This window comes from Heterocephalus glaber, unplaced genomic scaffold, assembly GCF_053883595.1.
Source record: "Heterocephalus glaber isolate CG9 unplaced genomic scaffold, H.glaber_assembly_v1.0 deba00001481, whole genome shotgun sequence".
NCBI classification, from domain to species: domain Eukaryota; kingdom Metazoa; phylum Chordata; class Mammalia; order Rodentia; family Bathyergidae; genus Heterocephalus; species Heterocephalus glaber.
This window is the reverse complement of record NW_028258317.1, coordinates 26678965-26697880: the sequence shown is the minus strand read 5'-3', so window position 1 is coordinate 26697880 and position 18916 is coordinate 26678965. Positions and strand designations below refer to the sequence as shown.

General features: G+C 37.9%; 1 protein-coding gene across 4 annotated transcripts in view; it reads right to left on the bottom strand.

Moving 5' to 3' along the window:
- Tusc1 (tumor suppressor candidate 1) overlaps nt 1-18487 on the bottom strand; it is a 289528-nt gene extending 271041 nt beyond the window's left edge. For all 4 annotated transcript variants that reach the window (XM_087183823.1, XM_087183822.1, XM_087183824.1 and 1 more), the window contains exons 1-2: nt 16190-18487; nt 9144-9429 (exon numbers count right to left, since the gene is read on the bottom strand). In XM_087183823.1, the coding sequence (XP_087039949.1) occupies nt 16344-16913 (570 nt within the window). In that variant the 5' untranslated portion in view covers nt 16914-18487 and the 3' untranslated portion in view covers nt 9144-9429; nt 16190-16343. The remainder of the gene's footprint in view (nt 1-9143; nt 9430-16189) is intronic.
- Between the last annotated feature and the right edge of the window lie 429 nt (nt 18488-18916).

The following is an 18916-nucleotide window of genomic DNA, read 5'->3' as shown; positions in this document are numbered from 1 at the left end:
ATGCTGTTATACTAAAAATCAAGGAACATGAATATTTCTCAGTAACAATTTTTTACCTTATGATTGTATTTTAAAGTATAAAATGTCAGTTCAAATATAATATGCAATTTTTCTCATAACAAAGTGTAGTATATTTGGGATATATTGCTATCCAAATTTTATATTTGCAAAAATATGTATTAAAGAGTTTAAATAGTATTCTTAAGGTTCAAAACTCTAAATGACAAACCCTAAAATTGAATTTTCTGACTCCTAGGGTTTAGCTTCTATTGGGATCTATAAAATATTTTAAAGTACATACTAATATTTTGTATATAATTTACTATTTTATTAGTCACCTTTCTGTCACTGGGAAAAAGTACATGACATACACAATTTAAATTAGAAACAATTTTTTTGACTCATGGATTCAGAGGTTTCGGTTCACAGTTGGCTAGCTCCAAGGCAGAAACGTCATGGAGAAAGGGCGTGAAGGAGGACAGCTTCTCACCTCATTGTATCCAGAAAGCAGAGAAAGCAGAGAGAGCGCCAGAATAGAAGGGTCGGGGGACACGATATGTTCCCCAAGATCATGGCTAGGTGACCCACTCACTTCAAAGAGCCCCAAATTCCTATGAAATGATACAACTTTAATCTTATGAATGGATTAATCCACTGATGAAGTTAGAGTCCTTATACTCCAATTACCTTCCACAAGGGCCACCTCCGAACACACGAGACTTTTAGGGGACAATTTAGATGTAAACTGTTTTAGCTATACCACAGACAATTTAGAACATATACCCCCAAATACAAGTTTTTAAAAGGATGAGATAAAACGTAAATAAAAGATCTGACATTTTCTATCTGCTCCCCAATGTACCTGGTATGCTCTACTTTGAAGATTATGGGTCCACAGGATATTCTTCTGTTTATCTTCTGAACTAAAATAAATGTGCTTTCTCTATGTTTACTATATAGGGAATGAAACTCAAAGTTTCACAAAAATATCTAGATTCAAAATGATGAGGAAAAAAGAAAAAAGTTTCTACAAAAAGATTTTTGAGGCAAAAAGAGTAGAATTTGATAACCACTGAGATATAAAGACTATGAGAAATGATGTTCAAAATGATTTCTGGATTTATTGATTGAATTTTGCTTCAGCCACTATGCAAATGCTGATTAAATTATGGAATACAATAGATAATGAACTATATTTTCGTTTTGCTTTGTTTTTTGGTACCGGGGATCGAACTCAGGTCCTTGCACTTTCGAGACAGGCAGCATAACCACTGAGCTAAATCCCTGGCCCTGTTTTATAATTCTTTTTTTTTTTTTTTTTTGTACCTGGGATCAAACTCAGGACCTTGAGCTTGCCAGGCAGGCGCCAAAACCACTGAGTTAAATTCCCGGTCCTATGAACCATATTATTAATTTGAAAATTTTTCCATTTGTTTATTGGCTATTCATTTTTTTTTTAATTTTTTTTTTTTTTTTTTTTTTTTTTTTTTGGTACCAGGGATGGAACTCGGGTCCTTGCGCTTGCGAGGCAGGCGGCGGAACCACAGAGCTAAATCCCCGGCCCCTAATGGCTATTCAGTTTTTCTCTTATTTAAAAGATTTTTGAAGTGCTTTGCTTTTTTCTATACTGAGATTTTTTTCTTATTGACATAAAACATTTTCAATATATGTTAATATTAACTTTTTTCTAATTATCTTCTACTTAGTAGGTATCACTCAATTTGTGCTGTTTTTTAAGAAAATAGTTTCTTAATTAGTTAAATCAATAACCTCTTGATTTTTGATATGTGCTTCTTGAGGAATGCTTTACCATCACAGTCCCAAATGCATTCTCTAATACTCTTTCTTTGAATTTTATGAAAAAAACCTGTCTTTCAAGTATATCTTTAATTTATAAGTATATAATCACATGTGATATGAGGTAAAGGACAAAAACAATTTTATAACTTTCCCACATGTATAAGCTGTTTGTCCTGAATTTCTATTCAGAGGTCCCTCTTTTTTTCCACTAAACCTCAGGAAAAAAGAAACAATATTCTACAAATCTTTCTATAGATCTTTATATAGATTGGTCCATTCTATTCCTTTGGTCTTCTCATCTAGCCCTGCACCAAAGGGCACTATATGTTTACTAAAATGTTACAATACGACACGGTTCAGTTTTTCTTCTATTGGTTCTAATTTTTTTTCAAAACTATTGTTGTGCTTCTTTCTCATTCATCCCTCTGCCTATCAAAGAACATCTATTATCTGAAGTCTTTATAAAATAGATAAGTTTGAACTTTTATCTCTTTATGTACTTTATGTAAATTGAATCATACAGTATTTTTTGTTTGGTTTGATTTGTTCAATCATTGTGTTTGTGAAACACCCATATTTTGATGTATCAGTGTAGTGTTAATTATCACTGTTTTATAATACTCTTTTTTTTTTTTTTTGATACCGGGGATCGAACTCAGGTCTTTGCGCTTGCGTAATACTCTATTTTGATATCCTTTAAGAAAATTTTCTAAAACGGGGTTAAACCATAAGGAATGTAATTTCTCTCTGAACTCAACATCTAAAAGTAAGAAAAACTCCAGGTATGATAACTGAATCGAATGATGATGTTTAGAAGCAGTAACTTTTCTTCCATTTCTCTATCATCTCTTTCTTATGAGCACATAAAATTGCCTGGGTCAATAGCAAGATATTCTTCATCTGTTTTCACCAAAATACAAGGTGAACCTCTCCCCACCCTAGGAATATAAACCTCTCTTTATAAAAGAGATACATTCCCATCAAATAAGCACTTTATCCCTCTAAACACATTTTTTCTATCTCCAAAATATCTCATGCAAACTTTACCAAAATTTAAAGAAACACTAATTTCACTGCCATTTAAACTGTCCTGGCACATGAAGAGTGAAAACACAATCTTCTTCCAAAATAAATATAATTGTCACCAAGTTCAAGCATTAATCATAACATGTTTAACAAAGAAAACTCTATGCTAAAATCAGAAACCAATTACTTGTTATTCATCACTATTAATGATGTAATTTTTAAAGAAAGAATAGCCTATCAAATTAAAAAAAATAAACACCTTGAAGAAAAAGTTTAAAAACTGAAAAAAGAAAGTAAAACTTTTATTATGGGCAAAAGATAGGAATGTAGACCTGAAAAGTATAGAATAAACTAAAAAAATACCTTAAACAATACAAATTTTTGGCATATATAAAACTTAACAGAATGTATTCCTCTATGCCTATAGTCAATTAGTCTGAAGCTCCAAAAGAAGAGACACTATTTGTATTAGCAACAAAACTGCAGAATATTTAATTATTTAATAAACTCAAATGTCCAAGTTCTTTTTTTTTTGTATTAAATTCTTTTATTGGTACATTGTAGGTATACAACACAATTACATTTCTCATTCGGAACTGTACCTTTATATAATGCATCTTGGTTCTTATTTTTTCCCCATTCCTAGCCCTCCCTTCATGCCCTCCACCCTTCCCTATTTACAAAGACTTTATTTCCATTTTTTCTATTTCTCGTCATTTTTTCCTTTCCCTTCTTTCCTTTCCCCTGCGCCTCACACTACCCCTACCCATTTGGACCTTTTCTTCCTATTTTACATTATCGATTATTCATTCTAACCATTGGTACATTTTAGGTATACAATATAATGACATTCATCATTGGAAATTTGCACCTTTACATAGTCTCTCTTGGTTCTTGTTTTTCACCCTTGCCCAGCCCTCCCTTCAACCCCTCCAGTCCTCCCTATTTACAAAGATTTTGTTCCTATTTTTCCATTTTCTCATATTAATCCCATTCCCTTCTATCCTTTCCCCTAGCCCTCCTACTTCCTTCCCCTTTGCCCCTTTTCTTCCTATTTCACAGGACCTATTACACATTTAGTCCTTATTTACACTTTCAGTTTCTCACACCAGAGAAACTATTCGGTATTTACACATCTGTGTCCTATTTATTTCACTTAAGAGTATTGCCTCAATGTGCATCCGCTTAGCTATAAATGGCTCTAATTTATCATTTTTTATGGCTGAGTAGTACTCCATTTTATTAAAAAAACCACATTTTCTTTATCCAGTCTCCAGTTGATGGGCATTTGGGCTGGTTCCAAGTTTTAGCTATTACAAACTGCGCTGCTATGAACATGGGTGCACATATATCACTGCGGTATGATTCTTTTAATTCTTTGGGGAAGATCCCCAGCAGTGGAATAGCGGAGTCAAATGGGATTTCCAGTCCTAGATCTTTGAGGTATCTCCATACTGATTTCCACAGTGCTTGCACCAGTCTACACTCCCACCAGCAGTGGAGCAGGGTTCCTCTTTCCCCAAAGCCCTGCCAGCATTTGTTATTGGTTGATTTCATGATAGAAGCCATTCTTTCTGGAGTGAAGTGGAATCTCAGCGTTGTTTTCACTTGCATCTCTTGAATGACCAGTGATGTTGAACATTTTTTCATGTATTTATTTGCTATTTCTACTTCTTTGTCTGAGAAATGTCTGTTCATTTCAGATGCCCATTTTTCGATTGGGTCTTTAACTTTGGGAGGTCTGATCTTTTTAAGTTCTTTATAAATTCGAGATAGTAGACCTTTGTCTGAGGAAAAGCAGGTGAAGATTTTTTCCCACATTGTGGATTGTCTCTTCACACTGCTGGTGGTTTCTCTTGCTGTGCAGAAGCTTTTTAATAAGAAGAGATCCCATTTGTTGATTGTTTGTGCTAGTTCATGGGCAACTGGGGTTTTGTTCATAAAATCTTTTCCTACACCAATGTCTTCAAGTGTTCTACCTAATCTCTGTTCCAACTGGTTCAGAGTTTCTATTTTAATATTTAGATCTTTAATCCATTTTGATTTTAGTTTAGTGCATGGTGAGAGATACAGGTCTAGTTTTAATCTTTGGCAAGTTGAAGCCCAATTTTTCCAGCACCATTTATTAAAGAGGCTATCTTTCCTCCAGTGAGGGTGTTTGGCTCCTTTATCGAAGATGAGATGGCTGAGTGTGTCTGCCGTTGTTTCTGCATCTTCTAATCTGTTCCACTGGTCCTTAAGCCTGTTTCTTTGCCAGTACCATGCTGTTTTTATCACAGTAGCTGTGTAGTAGAGTTGCAGGTTGGGAATTGTGATACCCCCTGCCATGTCTCTGTTACCTAGAATTGCTTTTGCTATTCTGGGTCTCTTCTTATTCCAAATGAATTTTTGGATTGTTTTCTCAAGGTCCATGAAGTATGCTGCTGGGATCTCAATTGGAATTACATTAAATCTATACAGCAGTTTTGGAAGTATGGCCATTTTCATTATATTAATCCTTCCTACCCAGGAGCAGGGGATGTCTGTCCATTTTCTGATATCATCTTCAATCTCTCTTTTCAGAGTGCCATAGTTTTCAGAAAAGAGGTCTTTGATTTCTTTCATTAGGATGATTCCTAGGTATTTCAGTTTTTTGGATGCTATTGTGAAAGGAATTATTTGCCCTATTTCTCTCTCACTGAGTCTGTCATTTGTGTAGAGGAAAGCTACTGATTTTTGTGTGTTGACCTTGTAAGCAGCTACTTGACTGAATTTGGTTATTAAGTCTAGAAGACTTTTGATGTAGTTCTTGGGGTCTTCTATATAGAGTACCATGTCATCTGCAAATAATGACAATTTGACTTCTTCATTTCCTATCTTTATTCCTTTTATTTCTTTCTCTTGTCTAATTGCCGTGGCTAATGTTTCCAGAACTATATTGAACAAGAGTGGTGATAGTGGACATCCTTGTCTTGTTCCTGATTTCAGTGTGAAGGATTTCAGTTTTTGACCATTTAGTATGATATTGGCTGTTGGTTTTTCATAGATGACTTCTATCAGTTTGAGGTAGAGACCATCTATTCCAATTTTTTGTAGGGTTTTTATCATAAATGCATGTTGGATTTTCTCAAATGCTTTTTCTACATCTATGGAGATAATCATATGGTTTTTGTCCTTGGCTCTATTGATATAGTGTATTACATTAATTGATTTTTGTATATTGAACCATCCCTGCATCCCTGGGATGAATCCCACTTGATCAGGGTGTATGATCTTCTTGATGATCTTCTGCATTCTGTTTGCCAGTATCTTATGAAGGATTTTTGCATCTATGTTCATTAGTGAGATTGGCCTATAGTTCTCTTTTTCAGTTGGGTCTTTCTCTGCTTTGGCGATCAAGGTGATGCTTGCTTCCAGGAATGAATTTGGGAGTATTGTTTCCCTTTCAATTTCATGAAGAGTTTAAACAGTAGCGGCAGCAGTTCCTCTCTAAATGTCTTGTAGAATTCAGCAGTGAAGCCATCAGGGCCCAGGATTTTCTTAGGTGATAAGTTTTTAATTACGTTTTCAATTTCATTGGTTGATATTGGGTTGTTCAGAATTTTTAGGACTTCTTCATTCAATTTTGGTAATTCATATGTATCTAGGAATCTGTCCATTTCTTCTGTGTTGTCCATCTTATTGGCGTATAGATTTTGGAAGTAGGTATTGATGATCATCTGGATTTCTGCTGGGTCTGTTGTAGTTTCACCCTTTTCATTCCTAATTGCATGGATTTGGACCTTTTCTTTCCTTTTTCTGACAAGGTTGACTAAAGGTTTATCAATTTTGTTGATTCTTTCAAAGAACCAACTCTTGGTTTCATTGATTTTTTGTATCGTTCTCTTAGTCTCCATTGCATTGATTTCTCCTCTGATCTTTATAATTTCTTCCCTTGTATGAGCTTTGGGGTTGTCTTGCTCTTCTTTTTCTAGAAGCTTGAGGTTCAGCATCAGGTTGTTTAATTGGGCTCGTTCTGTTTTCCTAATATGCGAATTCACTGCTATGAATTTCCCTCATAAGACTGCTTTCACTGTGTCCCATAGATTCCAATATGTTATATTGTCGTTGTCATTTAATTGAAGGAACTGTCTGATTTCTTTTTGAATTTCCTCTGTGACCCATTGGTTATTCAGAAGTGTGTTGTTCAATTTCCACGTGCTTATGAAATCTTTTGAGTTTCTTTTGCTATGGATCTCCAATTTCATCACACTATGGTCTGATAATATACAGGGGATAACTTCAATTCCTTTGCACTTACTTAAACATGTTCTATGTGTGAGTATGTGGTCTATTTTGGAGAATGACCCATGTGCAGCTGAGAAGAATGTGTATTCTGATTTTGTGGGGTGGAAGACTCTGTAAACATCTGTTAAGTTCAATTGTTCGAGAGTTCGATTGAGTTCTAGTATTTCAGTACTTATTTTTTGTCTAGTTGATCTTTCTATTTGTGACAGTGGGGTGTTGAGGTCCCCCACTACAATTGTATTAGTGCATATATGGCTTTTCATGTCCGTTAGTATTTGTTTTATATAGTTGGGTGCACTAGTGTTTGCTGAATAGATATTTATGATTGTCATCTCTTCCTCTTGGATTCTTCCCTTTACAAGGATGTAGTGTCCTTCTTCATCTCTCTTAATTAGAGTTGGTTTGAAATCTACCTGATCTGCCAAGAGGATAGCTACTCCTGCTTTTTTTCGGGTTCCTGTCACATGCAGTATTGTTTTCCACCCTTTAACTTTCAGTCTATGAGTTTCCTTTTGAATTAAGTGTGTTTCTTGTATGCAGCATATTGTTGGATTTTGCTTCTTGACCCATTCCGCCAGTCTATTTCTTTTGATTGGTGAATTGAGACCATTAACATTGATGGTTATAACTGAAACGTATTGACTTGTCATTGCCATGACTTTTTCTTTTTGTTGGCTTCTCCCCCTTTACATTTAATTTCTTGTCATGCCAGATGGATTCATTCTGCTTTGCTTCCTGGGGTTGTGATCCTCAATGTCTGTTCCTAGGCTATGGTGTAAAATTCTTTGGAGTGCTGGTTTGGTATTCACGAAGTTCCTAAGGTGCTCTTTGTCATGAAAGTATCTTATTTCTCCATCAATTTTGAAAGATAGTTTTGCAGGGTACATCAATCTGGGTTGGAGGCTGTTTTCTTTTAGGGCTTGGAATATGTCACTCCAAGCTCTTCTTGCCTTGATGGTTTGTGTTGAGAAGTCTGCTCTCATTCTGATGGGCTTTCCTTTGTATGTGATTTGTTTCTTTTCTCTGACTGCTTGGAGAACTTTGTTCTTCTGTTGTGTTTCTGGAATCTTAACAATTATATGCCTATGTGTAGATTTTTTTTGATCAAGGCTATTTGGAGTCCTATATGCCTCACTTATCTGTATGTCAAGCTCTTTTCCCCTGCTTGGGAAGTTTTCTGCCATTATTTCTGTGAAGAGTTTTTTTTATGTCATCTGCACTCTCTCCTCTTTCTTCATTGAGCCCAATCAGTCTTATGTTATTCTTTTTTGCATCATCTAGCAGCTGCTGGATTGATTTCTCATGTTCTCTTAGAATTTTGAAGCAATTTTTCTTTTCCTGGTCATTAATTGCAATCTTATCTTCTAGATCTGAAATTCTGTCCTCACACTGGCTCATTCTGCTGTGTAGACTTTCAGTGGAGTTTTTCATGTCCTGGAAATCTATTTGCATCTGTTTTATGGATTCCATTTGTTTCTTATGTTGGGATTCCATCATGTTCCTCAGCTCCTCTCTAGATTTATTAATCATGTCTTGCACTAAGGGCACAATTTCTCCTGTTATCTGAGAAATTATTTCTGATTTCATTTTTTCCAGATCCCCTTTTGTTGCCAGTTCAGTGGGTCCAGGTGGTTGAGTATCAGAGTGTTCCATCTCATTTCCCTTTGGGGTTGCTGTAGGTGATCCGGAAGTCTGGTTTTGAGACTTATTTATGTGTTTTCTCATTTCACCTGGGGTGGGTGGCTGTTAGCGCCTGCACGGATTACCTCCTCTGAGCTGGGTGAGGTGGGACAGGGGCCGGGAGCAGGGGTAGGGATGGTGACCCAAAAGCCCCTCCCTCTGTGCTGGGAGCTGTGGGAGGGATGGTGGCCCGGAAGCCCCTTCCTCTGGGCTAGGAGCAGCGGGACAGTAGGTGGCCCAAAAGCCCTTTCCTCTGGGATGGGAGCAGCGGGAGGGATGGTGACCGGGAAGCCCCTCCCTCTGGACCAGGAGCAGTGGGTCGACGGCTCAGAAGCCCCTACCTCTGGGCCAGGAACAGTGGGACTCCGTACCTTGGTCTGGTGTTCTGGTGTCCTCTGCACCTTGGTAATGTGGAATCAGGTGGCTGCCTGTCTGCAGTGGGGTGATTCGGTGTCTTCCGCGTGACTCAGGACCTCGGCAGGGCGTGCACAGACCTGCCTATCTGCATTGGGCTGCCTGGGCGTCCTCCGCGTGACTCAGGACTTCGGTAGGGCGTGCACAGACCTGCCTGTCTGCAGCGGGCTGATTCGGAGTGTGTTCCTCGCGACCCAGGACCTCCAAATGTCCAAGTTCTTATAAAGAAAATTTCACAAGCCTCTAAGAAATAGAAAGAAAATAGAAATAAGAAGAAAAATTTGTTTTTCAATGGACAAATGTGACTGTCAAGGAAAATGTTCAACCTGAGATTTGAGAGCCATTAAGGTCATTAGTAAATGACACTTCTGTACGTGTCTGGGAATACAGAATTTGAAATTGGGTTCAACTTATTTTCAACTATGCATGAACTCTGGTTCAACTAGTAGTGTCTTGCCCCTTCCTCTCTGGCACTGCCTCCCTGAGCTTCTTCCTGGCCAGGATGAACTATGCAGCTTTGTTAGGTCACACCCAGACAACATAATATTTCAGCTTTAGAGCCAGATTATGGACTTAATCCGCTAATATCGTGAACCAAATACATCTCTCTCCCTTAAATTGTGAGTGTTGAGTAATTTTTCCAATCAATTAAAATGCTGACTAATATATTCACTGTTATCAATAATAAATATACTATTTTCTCTGAAGTTTAAGCTTAATTGGAGCCAGATTAAAAAGATAATAGAATATTTTATCTTAGAATTCACAAGCTATTTATAAAGTTTTTGTCTAAAAATATGCAAAATTAGGAAAAATTTTATAAATTGCACCGATGGGAGTTAATACTACATATTGAAATATATTGCTACATGAACATAAAGATTCATGGAACAGAATAAAAAGGCAAGAAATAAAAAACAATTACACTGAAGAAATTAGAATAAGATTAAGGCAAGAGTACATTTTGTGATGAATTAATCAACAGAAAGTTAGAAAACTAGATAGCTTTTTTTAGTTAAAAATGAATGTGGTTGCCATTTAAAAACTGACACCAAAACAATTTTAGATGAATCAGCTATTTAAAAATTTGACACGCACACAAAAAAAATTTGACATAGCTACATATAATCTACAAGTCATAGAAGGCTGAAAATTTGACCACATGAAAATTTACAGATGGAAAACAGCATGATATCAGAAGATTTTTAGAAAAAAAAAGAAATATTTGTATAATATATCACCTTTCCCCCCACCAAAAACTTCATACTAAAGGAAATTTAAAGGGCTCTTAAGTGTGAATGTCAATTTCTAACTTCTAACATAGTGCTACATGGTTATCCTGTCTACATGTTAGTCGTAGTTAAGAGACATGGAACTTAAAACTTACAAGTATGATTAAGTCTTCCACCCATTATATAGGCAGAAATACACATCTGGTATATTACATGTCAAGAATATCAGAAAGCAGGCAGGTTCAACGATTTCTGATGACAAGTAGTTGGTACAAGCTAAATAGAGCAATTTGGTAGTGTCTATTTCAATTAAAATTACCCAAGTTTCTTTACCCCAAAACACAGTTACATGAATTTATCAAAAGGGAAATATTTATAGAAATACAAAATAAGATACCTATAAAAATTTTAGGATATCGGTACTATAAACAAAAACTAATATATGTCAATGAAAGGAGTGAGGCACCTAGCGTGGTTCTGGTCTAGAACAATATCCATGTTATATCTTCAGCCAGTGGAGAGGAACTATTCAGTGTGTAGAAATGAATATGTCTTAGTACTTTTCTCCTCTCTAGAACATAACCAACATTCTCAACCTAAAGGACGAGAGGTTAATTTTGGCTCACAGTTTCATAAGTTTCAGTCCATATTCAGCAAGCTGAAACACAGAAACAGCATGGGGCAAGGACTGGTTGGAGGAAAGCTGCTCAAGTCATGGAGCCTAGGAAACAGAAAAGGAAGAGGCCAGGAGGAAGATAAACCCTTCAGGTCACACTCCCAGTGACCCACCTCTTCCTGCCAGAGTCTGTCTCCTAACAGCGAGGCAGCTATATCACCTTTGTGATGCAAATCACCTTCCAAAGGCCCTGCCTGTGAATGTATGCAGACTTTGGGGAACATCTGTGATCCAAACTGTAACACACTGTGTGTGCACAACAAGTATGGCTTACAGAAATAGTGGTTCTGGACACTATCAAATGTTATTTTATAACGCAAGTTTAAAGACAAAGAGATATAGATTTTCATGGATAGTTGATGAGAAAACTTCTAACATTTTCTTAGCTTAGCCATATAAGCAAAAGAATGAAGGGCCTGCTGTGCAAGCACAAGGACCTGAGTTCAATCCCCAGTACCAAAAAAAAAGAATGCAAAAACATTGCATATATGTTGGTATCTGACTGGAAAAACAGACCACTTCACCGAATATATTTTGGAGAAATAAGAAGATTTAATCTCTCAATATCTCCCTATGTGATGTACTCTTTGTGGTGCTCTCAAAACTCATTTATTCAAGTCCTAATCTCAATATGATGGTATGAGGAGGTGAGGCTTTTGGGAGGTAATTAGTTCATGAGAGTAGAAACGTCATGAATGAGATTTGTGACTATATCAGGGGATGTTATGGTTTGTGTCTAGATGTTCCCCCAAAGCCTCATGTAGTCATAAATTGGGCTTTTTCAGAGGTGGCTGGATCTAGAGTGTGTGATGCTGGGATTAAGGTTGTGTGATTACTAAATCAGGCCACTGATTGGTTTGGCACCGGGCCTAAACTGGGTAGCCTAGACAGAATATAAAAAGAGCAGAAAGAAGCTGCTATTGTTACCTGTGGCTTGTCCCTTGCTTAGTTTGCTAACTTCTGGCCACTATGAACTGTTTCTCTCCTTTGATGCCTTTCTGCCATGCTCCCCTGCCTTAGACCCAGGATTATGAACTCAAACCTCTACCAACTGTGAGCCAAATAAACCTTCCTTCTTTAAATTTGGGTGTCAGGTATTTTGTCTCAACAATGAGACAAGTAACTATGACAGGGAATAAAGTGATCAGAGCTCTTTCTTTTGGAGATAGGAGAATACAAGGAAAAAATAGGTATTATACTCTCCTGCATTATGTTCATTCTTTTTTCTAAGCATGTCTTTTTTCTAACTATGTGATTTTGAAGAACATACATAGAAATGTGAAGAAATAGCAGATTATATGAATAGAAACTAGTATTAAAATTAATAATTTATTTAAAATAATATTTTAAAAATTATAAATATAATAAGATTAAGGTTGTATTCTGCTGTCAGCCAATGAAGCTCTTGAAACTGAAAATTTAATCTTGGAACACAGTGAAAGTTAACACTAAGGGGGGCCGGGGATTTAGCCCAGTGGTTCCGCCGCCTGCCTCACAAGCGGAAGGACCCAAGTTCGATGCCCAGTACCCAAAAACAAAAAAGGAAAAAGGAGGTTCACTTCTTTGGCCGGGGATTTAGCTCAGTGGTTTCATCGCCTGCTGTGCAAACTCAAGGACCCGAGTTCGATCCCCAGTATCAAAAAAGAAAAAAAATAAATAAAGTTAACACTAATAAATCGGGTATATTTAGAGAAATTGTAATTAACAGCATAATTCTGAGGATATCACAAGTAAACAGATAAAAACTATAGCTTCATTATTCAGTATAGTTAAGACTTTTTTGTTGTACATCCTGAGGAATTCAAAAATCCCTACACATTTACATATTTAAAAGGATAAGTGTAGACATCAAAGCCTTTTTTGTAGTATATTAATAATATTTTTAAAATTGCAGAATTCTAGCATAAAAGAAACAAAATGAACAGAAACCATTCCCCCTTCAGTTATATATTTAAATTTCCATATGAATTACTATACTAAGTATAGTATTACTATAGTAAGAATAGGATCTTAAAAGACAAATTCTTAATGTCACATAATTTTCAGAGACAGTTCATGCATGGAGGAATGTCCTATACAAAATATAGCTGTATTTTCTTGCTTTAATAGTAACTTGTATTTTATGCTAACAAGAATAGTGCTTATGTAACCAAAAAGGTCAAAATGTTTTCAATCTATTGAGCAATTAAATTGTATTTCTATATTTCAAAGTTGTATAGTTTCTTTTTTTTTCACTTTTATGGTACTGGGAATTAAATTCAGGGCCTCATGCTTGCCAGGCAGGTGCTGTGCCCCTGAGCTACATCCCTGGCCCTAAAATTGTACAATTTCAAAAGTGTTTGTTCTCATAATTTAATGCTTTTTCAGCTATTTTAATACCTGCAATTTTACTTTAACACCAGTAAAAATGGGCACTGTGGTTTTAAAATTCATATGCTTTTGTATGCACATGTATATGTACATATGCATATATCTTTTGTTTTTAGTTCTGAGTATCTTTTTGACATTTTAAGGAAAAAAATAGAAAAGATCATAAAGTCCCTGGTTAATGTGTCCTCTATGTTCCACTAGGACTCACCTTTGAAAGTTTCCACCACTTCATAATACCATCACACTGAGGAGCAGACTCTCTATGCATATGACTTATGGGGGACAAACCACATCCAAACTAGAGAAACTATACTCTCAGGTGAAGTAGATTCTAATATGTTTCACAATAAGCAATATATGCTACTGACTAAACAAAATGTAATTTAATTACGAATGTTGGGATTTGCTAATCATAGCCTAGGCTTTAAAATTTACAACTTAAGAATGATAAATCCTTATAGTCAGATGAGGATATAATCAATGTTTTCCTTGATCTTTAATATTTCCATTGCATAAATATATTTGCATAGTCTTTAACTGAAAGATGAGACTGATATATGAAAAGTAAGATTATAATACAAAATATGGAATTTATAATTCATCACTAAATGAAATATAAAGATATTTTTCCATTCATAAAGATTTTGTGACAATTTTTCAGTAAAAATATTTTCCTTATAACATAGTAGAAAATTGTCTTCTGACACTGGAATAAATATCATGTTGATAACATTTTTGTATATATTATTAATTCATATAATATTAATTTCAACTTATTAAATAATTTGGTGTTTGTTTCATCATGGTAATTCCTACAAATTGGAAAAACTTGCCTAAGAATATATAAACATGACAAAATGTTTTCAAGTATTCTTCAAACATTTATACATTAAGTTCAGCAAGGACAAATTGTTCTATGATTTACATAAGTACTTATTTTATATTGCTTTTTGTAGAGAAAAGGATAGTCAATTTTTTAGTAGCTGCTATAAAAATGCTATTAAAATCCCAATTTTTGAATTCATCTGCTAAGAAGACATTTTTGTTGCTTATTTTTATAATGGTAAATCGTTTTATTGTAAAACTGATATAAAATTATGAAAAAATGTCATGCAGTAAGATGTGGTACAAAATAGATTTAGTTCATTTTAGGTCAAACTAGATCCTAGATAAACTTTTCTAATATTAATTTCACCAAGTTTCTTCTCATACCATTTAGCTATAGGGAAAGATTTTAATACTCACTGCTGATTATCAATCACCTATAAGCAAAACAAAAGTTATTTTAAAATTCCAAACTAGAAGAATCACAAAAGTTTGCCTAGCATCTTTTTTTGTACAAGTATCTAACTGCTTGCCTCTTTCCGCCACACAGGCTACAGAAACTACAATTCTCTTTCCCCTCAAGGCTGGCCATAGAAACTAGAGCTCCTTCTCCTTAAAGGCAGCCATGAAACATAGAATTATTGTTCTGACCCTCTCATGTCTTTTTAAGGACTGGTCAAAAAGAAATTTGGCCTATTTTGCCTGATATATATTTTGCCTATATAGTTTGTCATAAGATCCTTATTCCAAGAAGGGATCTGGCCCTAGGGCCAGAAGGAATTTCACACAGAAGACCAGAGACATCAAACCAAAAGATCTTACTGGGTATTTGCAGTGTTACCATTAAGTGATACTATTTTTGTCCAATCACATTTCTACATTGCTGTCCACTGAATCAACCTACACATAAAGTTTTTCCTGAGTATTTTGGTCAATTTCTAAAGGCTGTTGTGCAAAATTTTCATCAAATAAATCCATTATGCTTTTCCCTTGTTAACTTGTCTTTTGTTATAGGAGTGTTGGCTATGACCTTTATGATGGGTGGGGAAAAATATCATACCTTTCTGTCTCCACAATTTTTTTCAGACACAAAAGTATACTCTTCACTATTTAGTAGGCAAAATTGTTAGTAACAACATGCAATAAAAGTTATCTTAAAACATTTGTTAAAATTAGTCATTTTTTCTGCCACTAAAATCATACTTCAAACTTTAAAAACTCTGGAGAATTTGAAATACAAGTAAGTTATAATTCCTTAAAAGTTCTTAAAATAGGGCAAATCAGCTGTGCACTGATTATGCTCTAATGTTAACCTAAAATGTAATAAAACGAGGTTTGTACTATATAATTTTTAGGTTATTTCAAAAGATCGCTGTTAAGAGCAGAAAAAAATTACATCTTACAGAGGACAGCCTAAGTCTATGTAACCAGAAACATAAAAATTTAACACTTCAAATAATAGTCATGGGAAGCTTTTAGATTCCTTCAATGTACTAGATTTATTTGCCAATTCAGAGAATCACCTGTGGGCAGACACTTTAAAAACTGTCTATGGGCAAACAAATCAGTATATATTAGATGTAAGCGGACTGGACCCAAGGACAAACGAGTTGCTAAGTTATAAATATCTTTTTTATTAAAAAGGTTGATACTTCATTGAATAGCCAAATAATACCGAGTTATAAAAACAAATACTTTTAATGCTGACAACAGAACAGATAAAGGAGACTTTAGAGAACTGAAGAATGAACAACAAACTCAAAATGTATTATTCAGCCCTCAAAGAATCAAAATTGAGCGGGGGGGGGGGGATACCACAGGTCCTGACAACAATCAGCAACGTTCAAGTATCAGGAAGCGCTGATCGGATTCTCGGGCTTTAACACCAGTCCGCCCATACCTGGGACTCAGAGAGGAGCCAGCCAGCAGGCCGAGACAGGCGCACTGGGTACATGGAGCCTGCGCTCTCTGTACCGCCACCCAGCCAGGGGCGATCCGGGTTCCAGGAAAGGGGCGGGGCTCGAGGTAGCCCCGCCCCCTATCGTGGCCTCGGGCTACAGCCAGGGTCCGGGGGTCTTCGGGTCGCGCAGAGGCGGCTCCTCCTTCTCCGTCCGCGGGCGCGTGCTTTGCTGCTCGAGGCGCAGCTGCAGCAGGGCCCTGCGATACATGGCCTCCAGCTTCTCCAGCCGGGCTCTCAGGGCGCTGGGGCTGCCAGGATCGTCCTCCCGGCCTCCGCCTCTCGCCCTCCGGTTCGGGGCGGCCTCCTCCAGGCTCAGCGCCGCCTCCGCGGTCGCCTGGTCGCCGGCGTCCCCCGGGAGCCGCAGAGCCTGGCGGAAGAGGCTGCGGTTCTCGCGCTTCAGCCGCCGGTTCTCGAGCCGCAGTCGCGCGTTCTCTGAGCGCAGCCGCGCGTTCTGCCGGTCCCGCTCCTCCCGCGCGCGCAGGGCCTCCAGGTGGCTCGCGGCCAAGTCGGCGAACCGCTCCTCCAACTGCTGTCGGGCGCCGCCCGCGCGGCCTTGCCAGCCCACGCCGCCGCCCTCGCTCACGCGGCCCGGGCGGCCTAGCCCGCGGCTGTCCACGCCGCAGCAGCTCCCGCGCCCGGCGGCGCCACCACGCATGCGCCACATCGGTCCTGGCCCCGCCGCGCCCCGGCGCCGAGGACAGAGGGGCCGCGCGCGGGCGAGTGTTGGGCCTGCGAGCGGCCGGGCGGCGGCGGAGTGAAAGAGGTGGCGGGCGGCGGCTGATGGCTTGAGGCCAGAAGAGGCTGGGAGTTTGCCCGGGCTGAGGCGTGTCCTGTCTCCAGTGGTGGAGCTGCCCCTGGGCCTCTCCTCTCTGGGCCTGGCTCACACTCAGTATCCCGGGGGAGCGCAACGCTGCCGTCCCCAGCTGAGGTGACTCAGGCGCTTCAGTGCTAGCCTGGGCACTGCGACATCAAGCTGGCCTCGCCTGGCTCCATCGCATGGTTACTTTGCTCCGCACATGACATCCTCCGAACTACTACTACTGCTGCTACTGCTGTCACCCATTTTCTCCTCCCTCTGGGCACTTGCCCAGAAGATGAGGAAGAAGAAAGGTCCAGGGACACAGAAGTGGGGAACGCACAAAATGGAGTTTTATTAAAAGCTCTCGCTTTTGGAGAGAATTTCAAGAGATAATGCTTAAGAGCCGTCTAAATTCAAGAGTTTGTATGTAGACTTGGCTGTGAAAGTGAAACAGTGCGGTTGCAGCTTTTTAGCTAGGCCGCTGACATGGGGAGGACGGACTCTCCTTGCACCCCAACTTCCCAAGGCTTATCACAGTTTACCCTAGCCCTTGTCCTTTGAAGCTAGGTGGTTGTCATTTTTTAGACCTCTTGATGTCTAGAGGCCAGGACTCATTTTCACTACTGCTTCATGATTTACTCAGCTTTTGCTAGGCACTGCCCATTGTCCATCTCCTGGTCTCACTAATAATATGGTAACTTCTGGAACAAAGCTGTGGGGCAAATTCCAAAGCTGTAATTATTTCATTTAAACCCCAGCAGTTTAACCTACCCCTATGCTTAATAAAACATTTACCAGAAGTGGAATGATTACCTGTTGTAAGATGCTCAAGGGAGAACAGGTAGCAATGGCAATAATATATGCAATTCCCAATTTGTGGATAGACAGGAATCTACTTTGAAGATTGTTTTGAAGTCTGGAAATTAGTTGGTTGTAATCAGTTGATTGGCTCAGTCAAGTCCCCCAAACCTAAGGAACAAGATGTGACCCCGTTCGTCAAGAAACTGAATTTCAGTGTGTTCCAGAATTTCTGTGGACAAGTAACTATAACTCATGGAATCAAATATATTTCTCATTGCTGAGGATTTCAATTTACAGAGTACATTGGTTATTGCAAAATAAATTGTGGATTAGATATTAATATCAGAGTCTCTTGGTGGAGAGAGGTCAAGAATTACATTTTCAGGGGGTGGGGGATACGGGGGCAGGGAATGTAGCTCAGTGGCCACGCCATGCCTGTCTGGCAAGTGCAAGGTCCTGAGTTCAATCACCCATACCTGAAAAAATAAAAGAATCTACATTTTTAAGCAAGGTCCTAGGTAATTCTTAGGTTTATGAACTCTCCAAGCCACCAAAGCAAATAAATGTACAAGAAAAGCATATGAGAATCCTAGTTCAAAGATTTGGGGTTTCATTGAACAATACAAATAATAAAGTAGAAAAAAGTTATTCAATTTTGTGTACTTATATTTTGCCAGGTAAAATTGTAAGATACCACAAACACAAAATCTACCTCAACTGTTAAAATCATTTCATGAAATTAGTAGCAAAGATGTAATTTCGGAGTTTCAAGAAATGTACATTCAGCTTTATGAAACACATCCTTAGTTTTCATTAAAATTAGACTGGAAACTTTGGTGCAGACTTTTTTATAAACTACTGAATCAAGGTGCATATAGACAGTGAAGAAAACAGTGATGAGGAAGAAAAGGTGTTTAGCTCTCTGATTTAGACTGTCGAATTTTAGAGATTTGTGAAATAACTGAATAGATACTCCTCATTAACTAAAAAAAATGTGGCATTGTAGAAGAGTAAGTCACCCCCTGAATATCATGCAGTCAGTACTAATGTGTTATTTTTTGTTTGCT